Source organism: Histomonas meleagridis (genome assembly GCF_020186115.1).
Source record: "Histomonas meleagridis strain 2922-C6/04-10x chromosome Unknown contig_118, whole genome shotgun sequence".
Taxonomy (NCBI): Eukaryota; Parabasalia; order Tritrichomonadida; family Dientamoebidae; genus Histomonas; species Histomonas meleagridis.
The window spans coordinates 63297-79039 of record NW_027150758.1 but is presented as its reverse complement, the minus strand read 5'-3'; the positions used below and the strand labels follow the sequence as shown (position 1 = coordinate 79039).

At 27.5% G+C, this 15743-nt stretch overlaps 1 protein-coding gene across 1 annotated transcript; it reads right to left on the bottom strand.

The window, feature by feature from the left end:
- Positions 1-14170: 14170 nt before the first annotated feature.
- GO595_000847 (uncharacterized protein) lies at positions 14171-14572 on the bottom strand (the record flags this gene model as incomplete). The annotated part of the gene is made up of 1 exon (XM_067922057.1): positions 14171-14572. One exon carries the CDS (start codon positions 14570-14572, stop codon positions 14171-14173), a length of 402 nt encoding a protein of 133 aa, XP_067778790.1.
- Between the last annotated feature and the right edge of the window lie 1171 nt (positions 14573-15743).

Genomic DNA, 15743 nt, shown 5'->3' with positions numbered 1-15743 from the left:
TTTTATTTGATTTTTTTCTAATTTGAAACGGAAATTTTGTGAATATTTGATAATCAGCATCAACAACGCAATTAATCCAACTCATTCTATTTTATAGAAATTAAAAAAATAAATTTTTTTAAAATTAGCTTTAATTTTTTATTTTGCAAAATCAGCCGAAAAATAAATTTTATTTTTAGCTCATACTCATTAATTTCTTTATTGGATCACTTGAATTTTCACAGTATTCTTTAATCTTCGGTGTGCAATGGTAATAATAACTTCCATCGACACACTTACCGATCCAGCAATCAGCAGATTTAAAATATATCTCGGTGAAAACATGTTCAATCTTGAACTTACCGAGTTCATTACCAATAAATCCTTTATCTTTCAATAACATAAAATCTTCTTCTGATATTAACGCAGAATCAACTTTGGAGTAATAGACTTTCACAAGATTATTTATCAAACCCATTTTTTTCATTAAAATTATCTAATACACTTTTTGCAAATTGTGGATAAGTGAAATTTTCAACAAACGGATTGACTGTATCAACAAATCCTGAAATTCCATCTGCATTATAAGTGTATTTTAATACATAAGGTGCGAATTCATCAATATACTTATTAACGTTATTTACAAATTTATGTTTTATAATTTTTGGTTTTTGAATCGAAAATCCCCAGCAGCTATTCATCAAAAATTTAAGTGTTATTGACAATTTATCTTTTCCCAATAATTTGGCTTTCATTCTTGCATCATATAATTTTTCTATTAACTCTTTTACCTTTGTGTTTTCTTCTTTAAACTTTCCGTTAGCATCAGGTAATCCAGCAGGAATTGATTGAACACTTGACATATACGCACCGCATTGATCAATATAATAAAGTTTTTGTTTTAAATAAATCTTATTCCAAATAATTTTTGGAAAATGAATTTCAGATCTTATTTTATCTGCAATCTCTCCAGAAAATGAATATACATTATCAAAACATCCGAACTCAAACATTATCTTTTGCATTAATTCAGAAAATTTATAATATCTTGATACATTAATTCTATTCCTCAAATTTAATGAATCAATAACTTCTTGAAGTTCTTTTAATCTCTCCGGGATTTCATTTTCTTCTGGAATGTATCCAAAGAAACTTTTTGTTTGATTTATTTTTTTGGCAAACGGAGATAAAGGTTTTTTATCAGCAACAAATATTTTTCTATAAGAATTAAATGTTTTTTCGTTTGATTTCTTATAACTCCATGAAAGCTTATTTATTGTTTGTTGATTCATTGGAATTAAAAGTTTATGTTGTATCATTAAATAAACCAAGCTTCTTATACCAAGAGATTTTTTAGAGAACGAATATCTTTTATCATCAAATTTTAATAACATCATTTTTCTGTTATGATTTTTAAATCTTGAATCAGCATTTATTTTATCATAATTCTTTATATAACATTCCGATACATTAACTTTAGAATTTAGCATATAATGATCCTCAATAATTATTAGTTTTATTTCTCTGTTGTAATTTTCGCCAAATACCTTTCTTGATGTATTTTTAGTTTCTGAATAAAATATTTTGACTTCAATTTTGATTTTTAATAAATCAGAAATTCTTTTTAACTCACTTCTTGGAACAGTTCGCGTTTGAATAAAACTCTTCAGTAATTCTAACTCATCTTCTTTCAATACTTCTGAAGCAATAAATGCTTGAATTAAACATGATTCATTTATATTAGAATCATTAACGTCTGTAAATATTCCAAATTTTCTTAAATCAATATCTGACGTGTTGATATAAGGAAAGAATCCTGGATTTATTCTCTTTCCTTTTTTGAAATCTTTAAATTCAAAATGAATGGTTTTAATAAATAACATATGTTCAAACACAACATCGTTCGTATCACCAATCACTCTTTCATTATTTAATCCAGCACGTAAAAATTCAACTGTATTTTTGTTTGCATGCAAATATTGTTCTCTTCCGTCTTCATCAATTAAAGTCATTTTAATATCTTTATTAATTTTAGGGTCCTGCTGTTTCAATCGCATACATCAAAGCAGAAAGAAATGTATCAATACTTGATTTGTTTTCAAACGTAAAATCTTTTTGTTTCATTAAATTTTTAGTTATTTTATTTGTTAAATTAAATACTTCACGTTTAAAATCTTCTGATTCATTTTTGAAAAATCCATCTTTCTTTTTACTAAAACGTTCAAATGAATCTTTATTTTTCGATTCATTATCACTTAATGGAAGATTCATTAAATTATTGATTTCCTCAGGAATATATTCTGCTCTTCCTCTTGATATTCTATATTTTAATTGATTAACACTTAATCTTATATGATTTTGATATTGTTCGTCATAAACTTCAAGTGGAGTTGAAGTATTTCTATAAACAAAATTTTTCGGTAAAGTGTAACCGTATTTTTCAAATAAATTTCTAACTTCTTTTTTGCTCAATCTTTTTGGCATTTTATCAAAAATAAAAAAATAATTTTTTTTAAAACTAAGTTTATTTTTTACATTAAACTTTGTTCCCGAATCTTTATTCTTTTATTTTTGTAGCATAAAGTGTATTATGAACATTTGTTATTTTCCAATTTCCTGTTTCCTCAAGCATTCCTTTAATCTCATCTTTCCGAATCATACGCTTTTTAACTGCTTTCCACATTTTAACGATTGACATAACAGGAATTCTTTCTTTATTTGGAAAATACTCTTTAACAAAATCATTAATATTCTCTTTATCTTCTATTTCATCAACTTCTTCTTGAATCCTTTTAATTTCATCTTGTAATCTTTCTTCCGCTTCTTTTCTTCTATCTTCTATATCTTCTAATGAATATTCATATTCTTTCATCAATTTTTCACATTTATCACATTTCAGTGAATGATACTTAGCGTTGAAATTATAAACTTCAGCCGAAAAATTCATTGAAGCTTCAATAACTTTATCAACATCATACATTTCAATATTAAACTCATTAAATTCTTTTCCGCGTGAATCTTTATTCTTTATTCGCCAGCAATATTCGGCTAATACCTTATAAAAATCATCAATTATCTTTAATTCAGCTCTTTTACGTAATTTTAAGGCATCAGCATTATATGTTAATGCTTTACGTTCGAGCGCTGAGTGATTACAAGAAAAGGTTTGAGTTTTTCTGTTAATTTTTCTAATTAACGCTTTTATTTCTGTTGAATCACTTTTTTCAATTTCAATTTTTGGAAAACTTTTGACTGAAACATCAAGTGTTAATTCAGGAATACTTACAGCAGGAATTGATTTTGCAAATTCTAAAATTTGTTCTAAATATTGTTGATTTCTTTCTAATTTAACTTCAACGGGAAGTTGATGATTTAAGATTTTATTTTTATATTCTTTAATAGTATTTGAATAATCATTTACTGAATCATTAATTTTATTTTCAATCTTTATATTATTTAATTTAGTTAAGCATAAAGCAGACGTTTGATTTTCCGAAACAAGAGCAGAACAAGAATTTTTCATTAACATTTTTATAGAAATTAAAAAAAATAAATTTTTTATAAATTAGCATTATTTTTTTTAAAGTTAATTTTTATTTTTTTTATTTTTTTATTTTATATAAAATGGAAAGATTTTTTGATATAAATAAAATATATGAAAACATTGACGAAGAAATAGAAACTGCAAAAATTAATTTAAATGAATTTTATATTCAGTTACTGATTACTTTTATTGTAGAAAATGATTTAATAGAAAAATCACCATTAGAAATTTGTAAACAATATTTAGAAATTAACGAACCGAAGGATAAAAGAAGTAAAAAGAATAAAAATATTATTGCAGAACAACATAAAAAAATAAATGAAGTGTTAATTTATGTGAATGAATCATTAAAAAGAATTCGAGATATTATTGCCGAAATGGCAGAAAATGCCTTGAGGCTCTAAGAGCTGAATACAGCTAACAGAGAATCAGATATAATAGCGGTGACTTTTCCAATAATCATATTATTTATTTTTGCCGTTAATGGTGTTTCGTCATCTAATATAGTTTCATCATAAAGCACTGTATCGCTAATATTATATTTTGATGAATCAGTAACTTTAAAATAATAATCTCCGTGAGTTGCAAAATCAATTGTATCTTGATTAATCGATATGTCTTGTTTAATTGTGTCTCCTATTTGAAAAATTTCACCAGAGTTATGTTTTTGCTGTACAAATTCCGATAAATTCTTTATAAGTTCCTGATGATTTAACACTAGGAATACAATTAGTAGAATCAGTAACTGAAGTATAATTATTATTATTTAATTTATATACGTTACCTGTTATAAATACAGGAGAGCCAATATCAAAATCATTTAATGTTAATGTTTCGTCTATCGGCGCATTATGCACAATAGTTTTATTAATCTGACCTCCACCACTACTTGATATAATAGCTTTTTTTTTTTTGTATCATCTGATATATGCCAAAATCCTAATTCATTTTCATATGATGCTATTCTCCAAGTATAAATACCTGGTGCTTCTGTTGAATTATTATGAAAAACGAAATCTAAAAATCTTCCTGTTCTTAATACAGAATTTTGATAAGGAACAATATCAGCAGGTTGATGAGTATGAGATGATGGAGTAAATGTTGATGGTTTATCAGTAATATCATTATAACTATGAGTATGTGTATTTAAAGAAAAATTATCAACAGGTATATCATTAATAGAAATACAATTTATATTACCATCAATTCCATTGAAACTAATAACACCATCATTATTATCAAGTTTACCGAAATACATAACATTGCCGGCAGTTCTTATTCTCCAAGAATAATCACTATTTAAATCATTATTATCATGAAAGTCAATATATTGTCCAACTTCCATTACACCATCTGATTTAATAGTCGCGATTGATGGAATATTTACTGTTGAATTAGAACCTCCTCCAATACTGTTTGAAATATAATATCCGTTAATGGAATTTGCGACAAGACTACCATTAATAGCTAAATCATTATTAATTATTTCATGTGTATGATTTAACGAAGAGTATTTATCATTATGATTATGTGTTGTTAATGAATATTCATTATGAGTATGATTTAACGAAGAGTATTTATCATCATGATTATGTGTTGTTAATGAGTATCTTTCGTCATGATTATGATATTTTAATGAGAATTCTTCAGGTATTTTTCCATTAATTGTTTCACAATATAAATTACCATTAACATTTAAATCATTATCAATAGTATCATGAGTATGATTTTTTAATGAAAAGTTACCAACAGAAATATTATTAATAGAAATACAATTTATATTACCATCAATAAATATATCACTATTAATAATAAGTTCACCATTAATAGTAATAGCATTATTAAATTCTGTATGATTATGATTTAATAAAGAATATTTATCATCATGATTATGTGTTGTTAATGAAATATTATTAGTATCAATTCCATTAATACTATTACAACTAATATTACCATTTTTATATATACTTACATAATTGCCATCACAAACTTTGAATCTTAGACAAGTATCAATATTATCATCAGAACCTACGTAATGTTCTATTACGCTACAATCATCTCCATAAGGCAATACACCTATTTCCATTCTAATAGAATCACCCGGCATTGCATTAGTTCTATGAATAAACAATCCTTTATAAATATTTGTATCATCTGAATATTTACTACAATCAATATTGATATTACGACTTGCTGTCAATATTCTACATGAAATATCATTACCTACTAATAAATCTTGTTCAATCTTAGTCCAATCGCCATATTCATTATATGATATTCCTGTTAAAGCCTTATTTATATCAGTTAAATTATCATTAGTTAAATATTGATTGTAGAGTATGATTTGTTAAAAGAAAAGTTATTGGTATCAATACCATTAATAGTTGTACATTCTATATTACCATTTATTTTTTAAATCTTGATTAATTGACGTGTAAATTTCATATATATCTTCTTCTTCATTTGTTTCGACATAATCTTTATTAAAAGTAATACCTGTTAATTTATTGTTAATATTAAATATATCATTACTGATAACAGATAATTCATCTAAATCAATACCATTAATTGTTGTACATTCAACATTACCGCGACAGCTAAAAGCTATCGGAGATCAGCGATCCATTAACCTTTAAATCTTGATTAATTGACGTGTAGATTTCATATATTTCTTCCTCCTCTTCATTAGTTTCTAATAAATCTTTATGATAAGTTATTCCTGTATAATTATTTAAATCAGCAGCTATTAAATAATTATCATGTTTATGATTAACGAAACGTTTATATATCTGACAATCGACTAATAAAAGACCTAATTCATTTGTTCTTTGACCTTTAGAAACATCTTTATAATAATACTTCAAATTTTTAAATATAATATTCATTTCTGGGAATAGATTTATTAAATAATTATATTCATTAAATTCTTGGTCAATATCTTCAGCGTTTGGAACTTCTAAATCTTCCAACATTCCACCTGTCGATATATCATATTCATCAAAAACTACTGATTTCAATGATGGTAACGGTAAATAACCTTTTGACTTCATAACATTAATCCCAAAACTATTATATAAAAATCCTGCCCACCCAAAATTTTTTATTTGACTTACAATTTGAGCTATAGTATATGCTGTATCAGCAGCTGTAAAAAAATGTATCTATTATATCAAATATACTATCAACAAAACTTTCTTTATATGTGGATTCACCGTCTTCTCCTGGAGGTCCCATTAAAATTTCTTGTATGTCTTCATCATCAATGATCATTTGTTTTGTTAAATAGTATTCTGTTTTTAATTCTCCATCATTATTAATTATACCATAAGTATGTCCACTATCCTCTAACATGATACTATTACCATTAGGAAAATTTATTAATAAATTATTTTCAGTAATTCCTTCATCAGTAGTATTATCATAAGTTGATATACTGACTCCGTTTTCAAATGATATAACGTCTCCGGTAGATAAAATTCCGTCTCGAACTAAAGCTATTTCTTCTGTGTTAATATCATTAATCGTACCATTAACTATAAGATCTTGATTTATTAAAGTATATTTTTCAGTAATATCTTCTTCTTCTTCTTCATTGATAATTGTTTCTTCATTATAATATATTCCTGTTAATTTATGATTAATACTTTCTAAGTTAGCATTAGTTAGATAATCACTATGAATATGATTTAACGGAGAGTATTTGTCGTCGTGATTATGCGTCGTTAGTGATATATCATTTGTAGAAATACCATTAATACTATTTACTGTTATATTACCGTTATTATTAAAACTAATTAGTACGTCCACCTTTTTGCTTGAAAACTTAATGTATCGGTTATTGCTCTAATTCTCCACGTATTATCTTTATTATAATCATCTCTATAATGAAAATCAATATACTCACCGACTTCCATGACTCCATCTGATTTAATAGTCGCGATTGATGGAATATTTACTGTTGAATTAGAACCTCCGCCAATACTGTTTGAAATATAATATCCATTAATGGAATTTGCGACAAGACTACCATTAATAGCTAAATCATTATCAATTATTTCATGTGTATGATTTTTTTAATGCAAAATCATCTGTTGAATAACCATTAATGGTATCAATAATTAAATTTGTAATTGAAACATTATTACTATCTTCATTGATTTTTACGAATTGTTTATATAAATCCAATACTCTATTTATATTACCGAACATTTCAATTATATATGCATTTTTCATTATATTTTCTCCAGTAAGTATATCATCAACTTTAATATTATTATTGATATACTTTAAATTTTTTATACTATTATCTAACGGTGATATTACAACATGATTTCTTCCGTAAGTGAAAACAAATGATTTGTCATAACTATTTATCTGTAATGTACATATACCATTTGATAATGTATCAGATGTTTTTGAATGATTACTGTAAACAACACTGTTTTTATTCATTAATGCTCTAACTATATTTTCAATTTTTTCAAACTGTGAATTTGACATTTTTAATAAGATAAAAATGTATAAAACTGAAAATCAATTTACAACAACTGCGTCTCAGTTACCGATTGAAGAAAATTATACAAATCTTGATTTAGATAAGTATGAAGTATTAAATCCTCAAAATGGTTATACTTTCCGTTATCCTCAACGTTGGTTAGAGTCTCCGTCACAGAATAAAGCTATTGGCATAAGAAGATTAGATATAACGCCGACCGCTCACGTTTTCTCATTACAGTTTGAAGTAACTAAACCTGAAAGCGTCAGTGGTTCTTCACCTAATCCACGTATCATTAAAATTCAAGTTATGGCGCAAAATACTTTATTTGAAATTTTAACGTCAATTTGTAATAGTTTTAATAATTCATTTGCGAGTTATAGATTATCTTATGAATACGAAGACTCAGGCAATTTATATTTTGCTTGTACTTATGTAGGCTCGGATGAAAGCCAAAATCTTGTCGCAAAATTCGCGATTGTTGATTCAGGAAGTACTACATCTAATTTAGAAAGTTTTTTGAAATTCTTAAATCAAGATGTAACGTCAGAAAGTATAAGTTATTTGTCAACTCAAAAGGAAGTAATGACTTTTAATAATGTTTGGAACAGAGAGTATTTAGAATTTCATGCTTCATTTAGTGATTCGAAGAGACGATTCATTGGCATCAAAGGTGATTTTTATGAAAAACCTACTGTATTATATAACGCGCCAACTGATGGCTCAACATTTAACATTAGATTTACAACAAACGGTAAAAATAATATTTATCCGAAATATTGCAGGTTTATTATTCAATTAGTATTTCTTTATAATTACAGAAAAACTGTCGTACTTTAAGAGTAAAGTGACCTTTTAATATCTTCAGAAATTTCTTTTTTATCTCCTTCCTCTTCGTTAAATACAACATATATTTTTATCATTGTATTTACGATTGAATTTAAAACGTAAATGGTTCCAATAACACACATCCAAACACCAATAAAAAACATTTTACATAAATTAAAATGTTAAAAAAGTATGTCAAAAAGTATATTAAATTTTTGAGGGTTAAAAAAATAAAAAAATGAACCCTCAACGAAACGGAGAAAATGAGCATTTTTTGAAGGCTTTAACGCAAAAGTTGACGGTTGATTTATCGGAAAGAATTTAATGTTAATCCTATGTGGATTTTAGTGTTTGGAGCTTAAAGTTGTTATTAACTGAGGTTTTGAATGTAAAAAGTACCTTTTAATTTTCAAAGGTGATTTTTTAACCCTTTTTTTGAACCCTCAACGAATCCGAGTCTCGCCAGGGCTCGAACCTCACTAGGTTCGGTAAATTAGCGTTTTTCGAATGATTTGACATGAATATTGCATGTTTGCTCGAGTTACTGAAAGGTTAACTTTTTGTGATTTTTTAACCCTTGAATTTTTTATATATGTTATTCATAAATTTTTACAATATATAAAATGTATAATGCAGTAATTGATTATACAATTTCTTCCTACGACGCTGAACATTACAATAGAATTGACGTAAACTTACCGTCACCGCCAACACGTCAAGCAAAAATGATTGTAACATCGTTAACGACTAAATGTTCTATTGTTGTTATTGAGAAAGATGATTTTATACAGATTAACGGTAAAAAATACTATTTCAATAATGATTACACTGACTTAAACTCTCAAACGTTTATATTACTGTTGAATTCACTTATTCAAGAATCAGGCGTTACGTCTGAAGTCGACGAAGCAGGAAGAATTGTATTTACTTCTTCAAATGCCTTTACAATAAATAATGCTTCATATAATATAATTCAAATATCAGGATTATACTCACAAATTCTTCCTATACCATCAACATTTAATGGTACAGATACATGGCGCTCTGGCGCCGGGGATCCCAAAGGATCCTTTGAAATATTCGCTGAATCAGTCGGAAATACTTTATCAACTCCAGTATTATATCTTTTGTCGAATGTTGGAAAAAGTTCTTATAGAAATTTAAACGAAACCATTAACATTTCAAAAATCGTTCTTAGAATCAATAACTCTTTTTCGGCAAATTTTCCGATTATTGTATCAAACGCTGATTTTGAAATTGACATAAATTCTAATGATTTGTCACATATACAGTTGACACTCGTTGACGCAAACCTTCACGAAGTACATTTACTGAATCCAATGTATATAACAATTTCTGTTCAAGGCATACAGGATGAAGATTTATTTGTCGGTGAAATTCAAAATCAAAAATAATTTTTATGAAACATTGTTTCGCTCCGAAGGAGCTCAGGCTCAGAGAGCCGTTCCGAATCTTAAGATTCTTTTATTTTTTGATTTATAATTACTCTTCGTGCTTTGATGTGAATACTGAAGGTTGCGTGTGGGTCTTTCATTTTGCTATATTCTTTCCATAAAGCTTTTGCGTCAAAAACACTCGCTGGTGATTCCTTCAACAAATCAAAAAAGTCTTCACTTCCAATTCCATTAAATAATACAATATCTGATAAAGTTCTTTTTATATCTTTTGGTATACTTTTTGTTGTTTGTACGCAAATGATAACGTTAATGTTAAAGTGTCTGAGTTTTTTCAATAATCTTGACATCTCCGTTTCTTTACTCCTCAGCAAAGGATGATTAGCAAAATCATCTAATATCAACAAACATCTATGCGGATAAGTTTTCCATTGATATTTCGCTAACTTTTCAGAAATGTATATTTATTAATCCAGTCTAACAAATCAGTATCTTTGATTGCAACAAGTTTCGTTTTCTTTATTGCTTCTTTATAAGTATTTACTGTTTCATCAAATTTTGAGGATGTACTACAAATAGTTATTAATTCAAAAAACGGTTCGTTAAATAATACTTCTTGTTTCGCTCCGAGTTTAACGTAAAGATATGATTTGCCTGAACCCATCGGCGCTATAAAAGCAGTTATTCCGTTTTGAGCAAATAAAAATTTTTCATGAATGGGTTTTATCTTAGCATTTTCTAAAATTTCTTTGTTCTGTTTTTCTAATTTATCAAACAATTCTTCTATCTCATCAAATTTTTTATCTATATTCTCCGAATTATTTTTTCGCATTATTTTTTATTTATAAAAATAAATTTTTTACCGTTAATAAATGGATTCATTCCAAGATTATTTAATATCAGAATATAAAATAAATTACGCCGCTGTTGATTTTAAATATAATCATAATACAACAGTGAAGATAGACAAACCAACAAATAAACCTATACTTCATAATAATATTCTTGTCGGCGTTAAATTTTATGATAAGAATTTAAAACTTCTTGAATCAGTAAATTTAAAGTTTACCGATAACATTCTTACTAAAACAAATGAAAAGAAACTTGTAAATATTGCTCCTGCAGAATTAAATAATAGATTTATGAAAGCCAGAAATGATATTGTCAAGAAGATCACAAACGAACTTGTTGAGAAACGTGAAGAAATCGATAATAGAATTATATCATTAAATGCATATATTGGTAATCAAAATATAGCAATTTCAAAAGAGTTTGAAGAAGAAAAAATAACTTTTCCGGAAAATACAAACAATAAGAAATCGTTTGATATGTAAATCATGTAAAAATAACTATCATATAACGAGATAAATTTATTTTAAAATTTCAATGTCAGTTTTTCACTTTTTCAATGAACGCCTTACGTTCGATTCCCGTACAGTGCGTTTTTTATCAACGCCTCAAGTTCGATTCCCATCACCATTGAATTTAATTTTCGAACATTTTTTTTGCTCTTCCCAGTATTTCACATAACATTTCATTTTCCCTTAACGTTCGACTCTAACACTCATCCTTAACGTTCACTTTATCCTTCGTCATAAACACCGTCATAAAATTCGTCATCAAATATTTTTTACATTTGCCACTAAATTCAATGACAATTCAAAAAATTTTACGTTTGACACTAATTGATAGTATCATTCAAATCTTGTTTTCAGTACTCATTCAAATCTCATTACTGCCCGCCAATTTCTAATCCTTAACGTTCAATTACCACCAAAATTTTTTTCATTGTAAAATAATTCAATACTTTACTTTTTACAACATTGAAAAAAAAATGCTCCTGTGTCGAGAAACGCGTGTCAGATTTTTTTTAAGATTTCAATACTTTTAAAAACTTTTTCACACCTCATTCAAATACATTTCCCGCCAATATTTTCAGTACCTATTCAATTATTAATCGTTTTGCCACCAAATTAAATGACAATTCAAAAAATTTTACATTTGCCACTAAATTAAATGATAATTCAAAATATTTTTTACAACAACTTCAACCGTTAAAATTCATCAACCGTCATTTTCTCCGTCCGTTAATTTATACCAAAAATCAAACAGAAAACCGTTAAGAAAATTTTTTTGAAAACCGTTAAAAAAAGTATATTTTTCACAATTCACTTTTTCAGCGGTTGTTCGAATTCATCAACCGTCATTTTCTCCGTCAGTTAATTTTTCGTAAACGGATTTTATCAAGAACGTTAATTTTTCATCAACTGACATGTGATATGAAATGAAAAGACATGTGATATGAAATGATTTTTCGGAAACGACATGTGAAAATGAAAAACAGAAATGTTATGTGAAATGTTTATATAAAAGTGACACAGACATGTGATATGAAAATTTACACAAAAAGTGACACCAAAAGTGACACAAAATTTTTGAGGGTTGAAAAATTAAAAAATGAACCCATTTTTTCAACCCTCAACGAAACGAAGTAAATTAACATTTTTCGGATGATTTTACAAAATAAAAAATTCATGAAACTTTACGGATTATTATAAAACTTAGTTTAAATAATTTATTTTTTTGTCATATTCTTTTTGCGTTAAATCCTTCAAAAAATGCTTATTTTCTCCGATTCGTTGAGGGTTCAAAAAAAGGGTTAAAAAATCACCTTTGAAAATTAAAAGGTACTTTTTACATTCAAAACCTCAGTTAATAACAACTTTAAGCTCCAAACACTAAAATCCACATAGGATTAACAACAAATTCTTACTGATATATCAACCGTCAACTTTTGCGTTAAATCCTTCAAAAAATGCTTATTTTCTCCGTTTCGTTGAGGGTTCAAAAAAAGGGTTAAAAAATCACCTTTGAAAATTAAAAGGTACTTTTTACATTCACAACCTCAGTTAATAACAACTTTCCACATAGCATTACGACAACTCATCCGTTATCATCATCAGCTCCAGTAAACATGCAATATTCACGTCAAATCACTAAAATGGAGAAACTCATTCAGCTTTTCCGAATTTCCTTTAGCTAATAACTTTTTTAGTTAGTTAGTTAGTTAGTTAGTTTGTCATGCCTCACACATTTAAAAAATAAATGTCATCATGAATTTAAATATATTTAATTACTTTCAATCAAAACCAACCGATTTATGAAAATCAATCGCGTTTACACCGTTCATCCTTTAGTTTATGTAGCGCGAGTGGGAGCGAGTGCGTAGCACGAAGCTCACATAGCGCTGTGTGTGTGTGTGTTCGCTACTGTGGGGTGCAAATAGTAGAGGATGAAAGAATTTCCCGAAACTGATCAAAATCATGTACACCGAAACCATACATTATAAGAAGAATTGTTCCATTGTAATGGAACCATGTTCTTTTCGCTCTCATTTCTGGGATAAAAGATTGCTTGGCCCATTGCAAGAATAATTTTTGATTAATTTAGCCTGTGTCAAACCTCCCAATGTGAACCTTATCTGGAGTGTAACCATGATCAAGTAGTTCCTTTTCGATTGTTTCACGCCAGAGAACAATCATAGGCTTGATGGTAGATCCATCAGCACAAATCCCACCCAACATTGTCGCTCTTTTTGATGTCCTATCCCTGGGGATTCTTACAGCTATGTTTGGATAATCAATAGGAACGATGCACTGGAAATTTTTATGCGTCAGCCCATTCTTGGTATCCTGATTTATCAATGTTGATGATGAACTCAGGAGGAATACCGAATTCCAGCGAGGTTTCAAGTTCTTCAAAATACTGATCTATTTTTTTAGGATCACTGAAGATTCTTTCACTTTCCATTGGAGTCCCGGTAACAACCTTCAACTTATCCATAGAGTAAACCATGTGCCTGATTGTGTCCATGGATAGGTGCTTACCGAACTTATCTTCAATAAACTCTTATATTTTTTGGTAAGTTGCTGGGTATCTGAGCTTGAGTGTTTCTTCTATCCAATCAATCAACTGAAGTCTCACATTCTCATCATGAATAGCGGGTCTACCACCTGGCCTTTGGATATTCTCGAAATTAGAGAGAGGATGCTCAATATGATATTGGACAGTGGTTCTTTCGATTCCGAAGAATCTCGCAAGTTCATATTGGCTCACTGAAAAACCATTTTCTCTGCAAGATTCAAGAGCAAATAGAACCTGTTTCCTTTCTGATTTTGCATTTGACCACTCATGGGTTTCAAGAAGACCGTTCAAGAAATTGCCTATTGCACGGCTCTTTACCATCTCCGGATAAATATCAGCTGTTCCATGTGGCCCTTTCAATTGAGACTTTTTTCCAGCATTCATCATCGAAAATAAACAATCAATTGAAAAACTTAGAAGTTTTAGTCAATTTTCATTTGAAAATCAAAATTTTCAATCAAACTCTTTAACCGTAATTTTGGACGGGGTTTTTTCACACGGACGGGAGTTTTTCCTGTGGCTTTAGATCATAAATTTAAAATTGCTAAGAGATCTGTGGGGCCAATTTTTTTGTCACCCGTTCTATAAAAACTTTTCACTGTTAAAAAGAAAACGTTGAAATATCTTTTTCCAAAAATAAAAAAAAATCAGTTTTATAACTAAAATTATGAAATATTTATATATTTTATATTTATAATTTAATTTGATATTCTTCTAACGATTAAAGACATTTTATATTCGTTATATCCAACGCAATGAAATATTTTCTCTTCATTTTGAGCTCGTATTATTTCTATAATTTTCTCTTTTTGTTGAATTCTATTCCAAACAGTGTCGCATGCAGTTATACAATTAATTATAACATTAAACGCCAATAATTTAAATTGATCGAATTCGTATAAAACAATTGCCACGTTTATAATATCGAATATAATATTTTCGTCTTGTAAATCGATATTCGAAAGCATCAAATTCAGGAAATTGGGATCAATTTGACGAATATCTTTAAACAAAGAGATATATAATATGATACTAACATTCACTAAATCATTAGGATAACAATTATTATTAACAATTATATTTGTAACTATTTGACCGAAACTTTGTATTTCATTTTGAGGTATTATATCATAATTAAAGTCGATAATTAATTTTAATGATTTAAAAGTACAAATTAATATTTCATATATATTAATATTTTTCCATTGATAAATTATTGGTAAAATATTTTGTAGTAAATCATTATTACAATTAATTGCAATTAAAGTTAATAAATAAATTATTTCTCCAACGAATTTATTTAATGAATCTTTTTCAGATTCGAATAATTGTATTAATTTATCAATAAAAACATTACAAAATTGTGTAAACGAATTCCCTAAAATCTTTACAATCGATATTAATGCTTCAATACTTTCAAGGCAATTAATATTATCTGATATTTTCATTATAATACTTTGTAATGAATTGCCGAATCCCCAATATTCGATAATTGTTGGAATACATCGAATGAATAATAAATCATTTTGTAAATATTGATCAAAGTTATTAAGTTTCG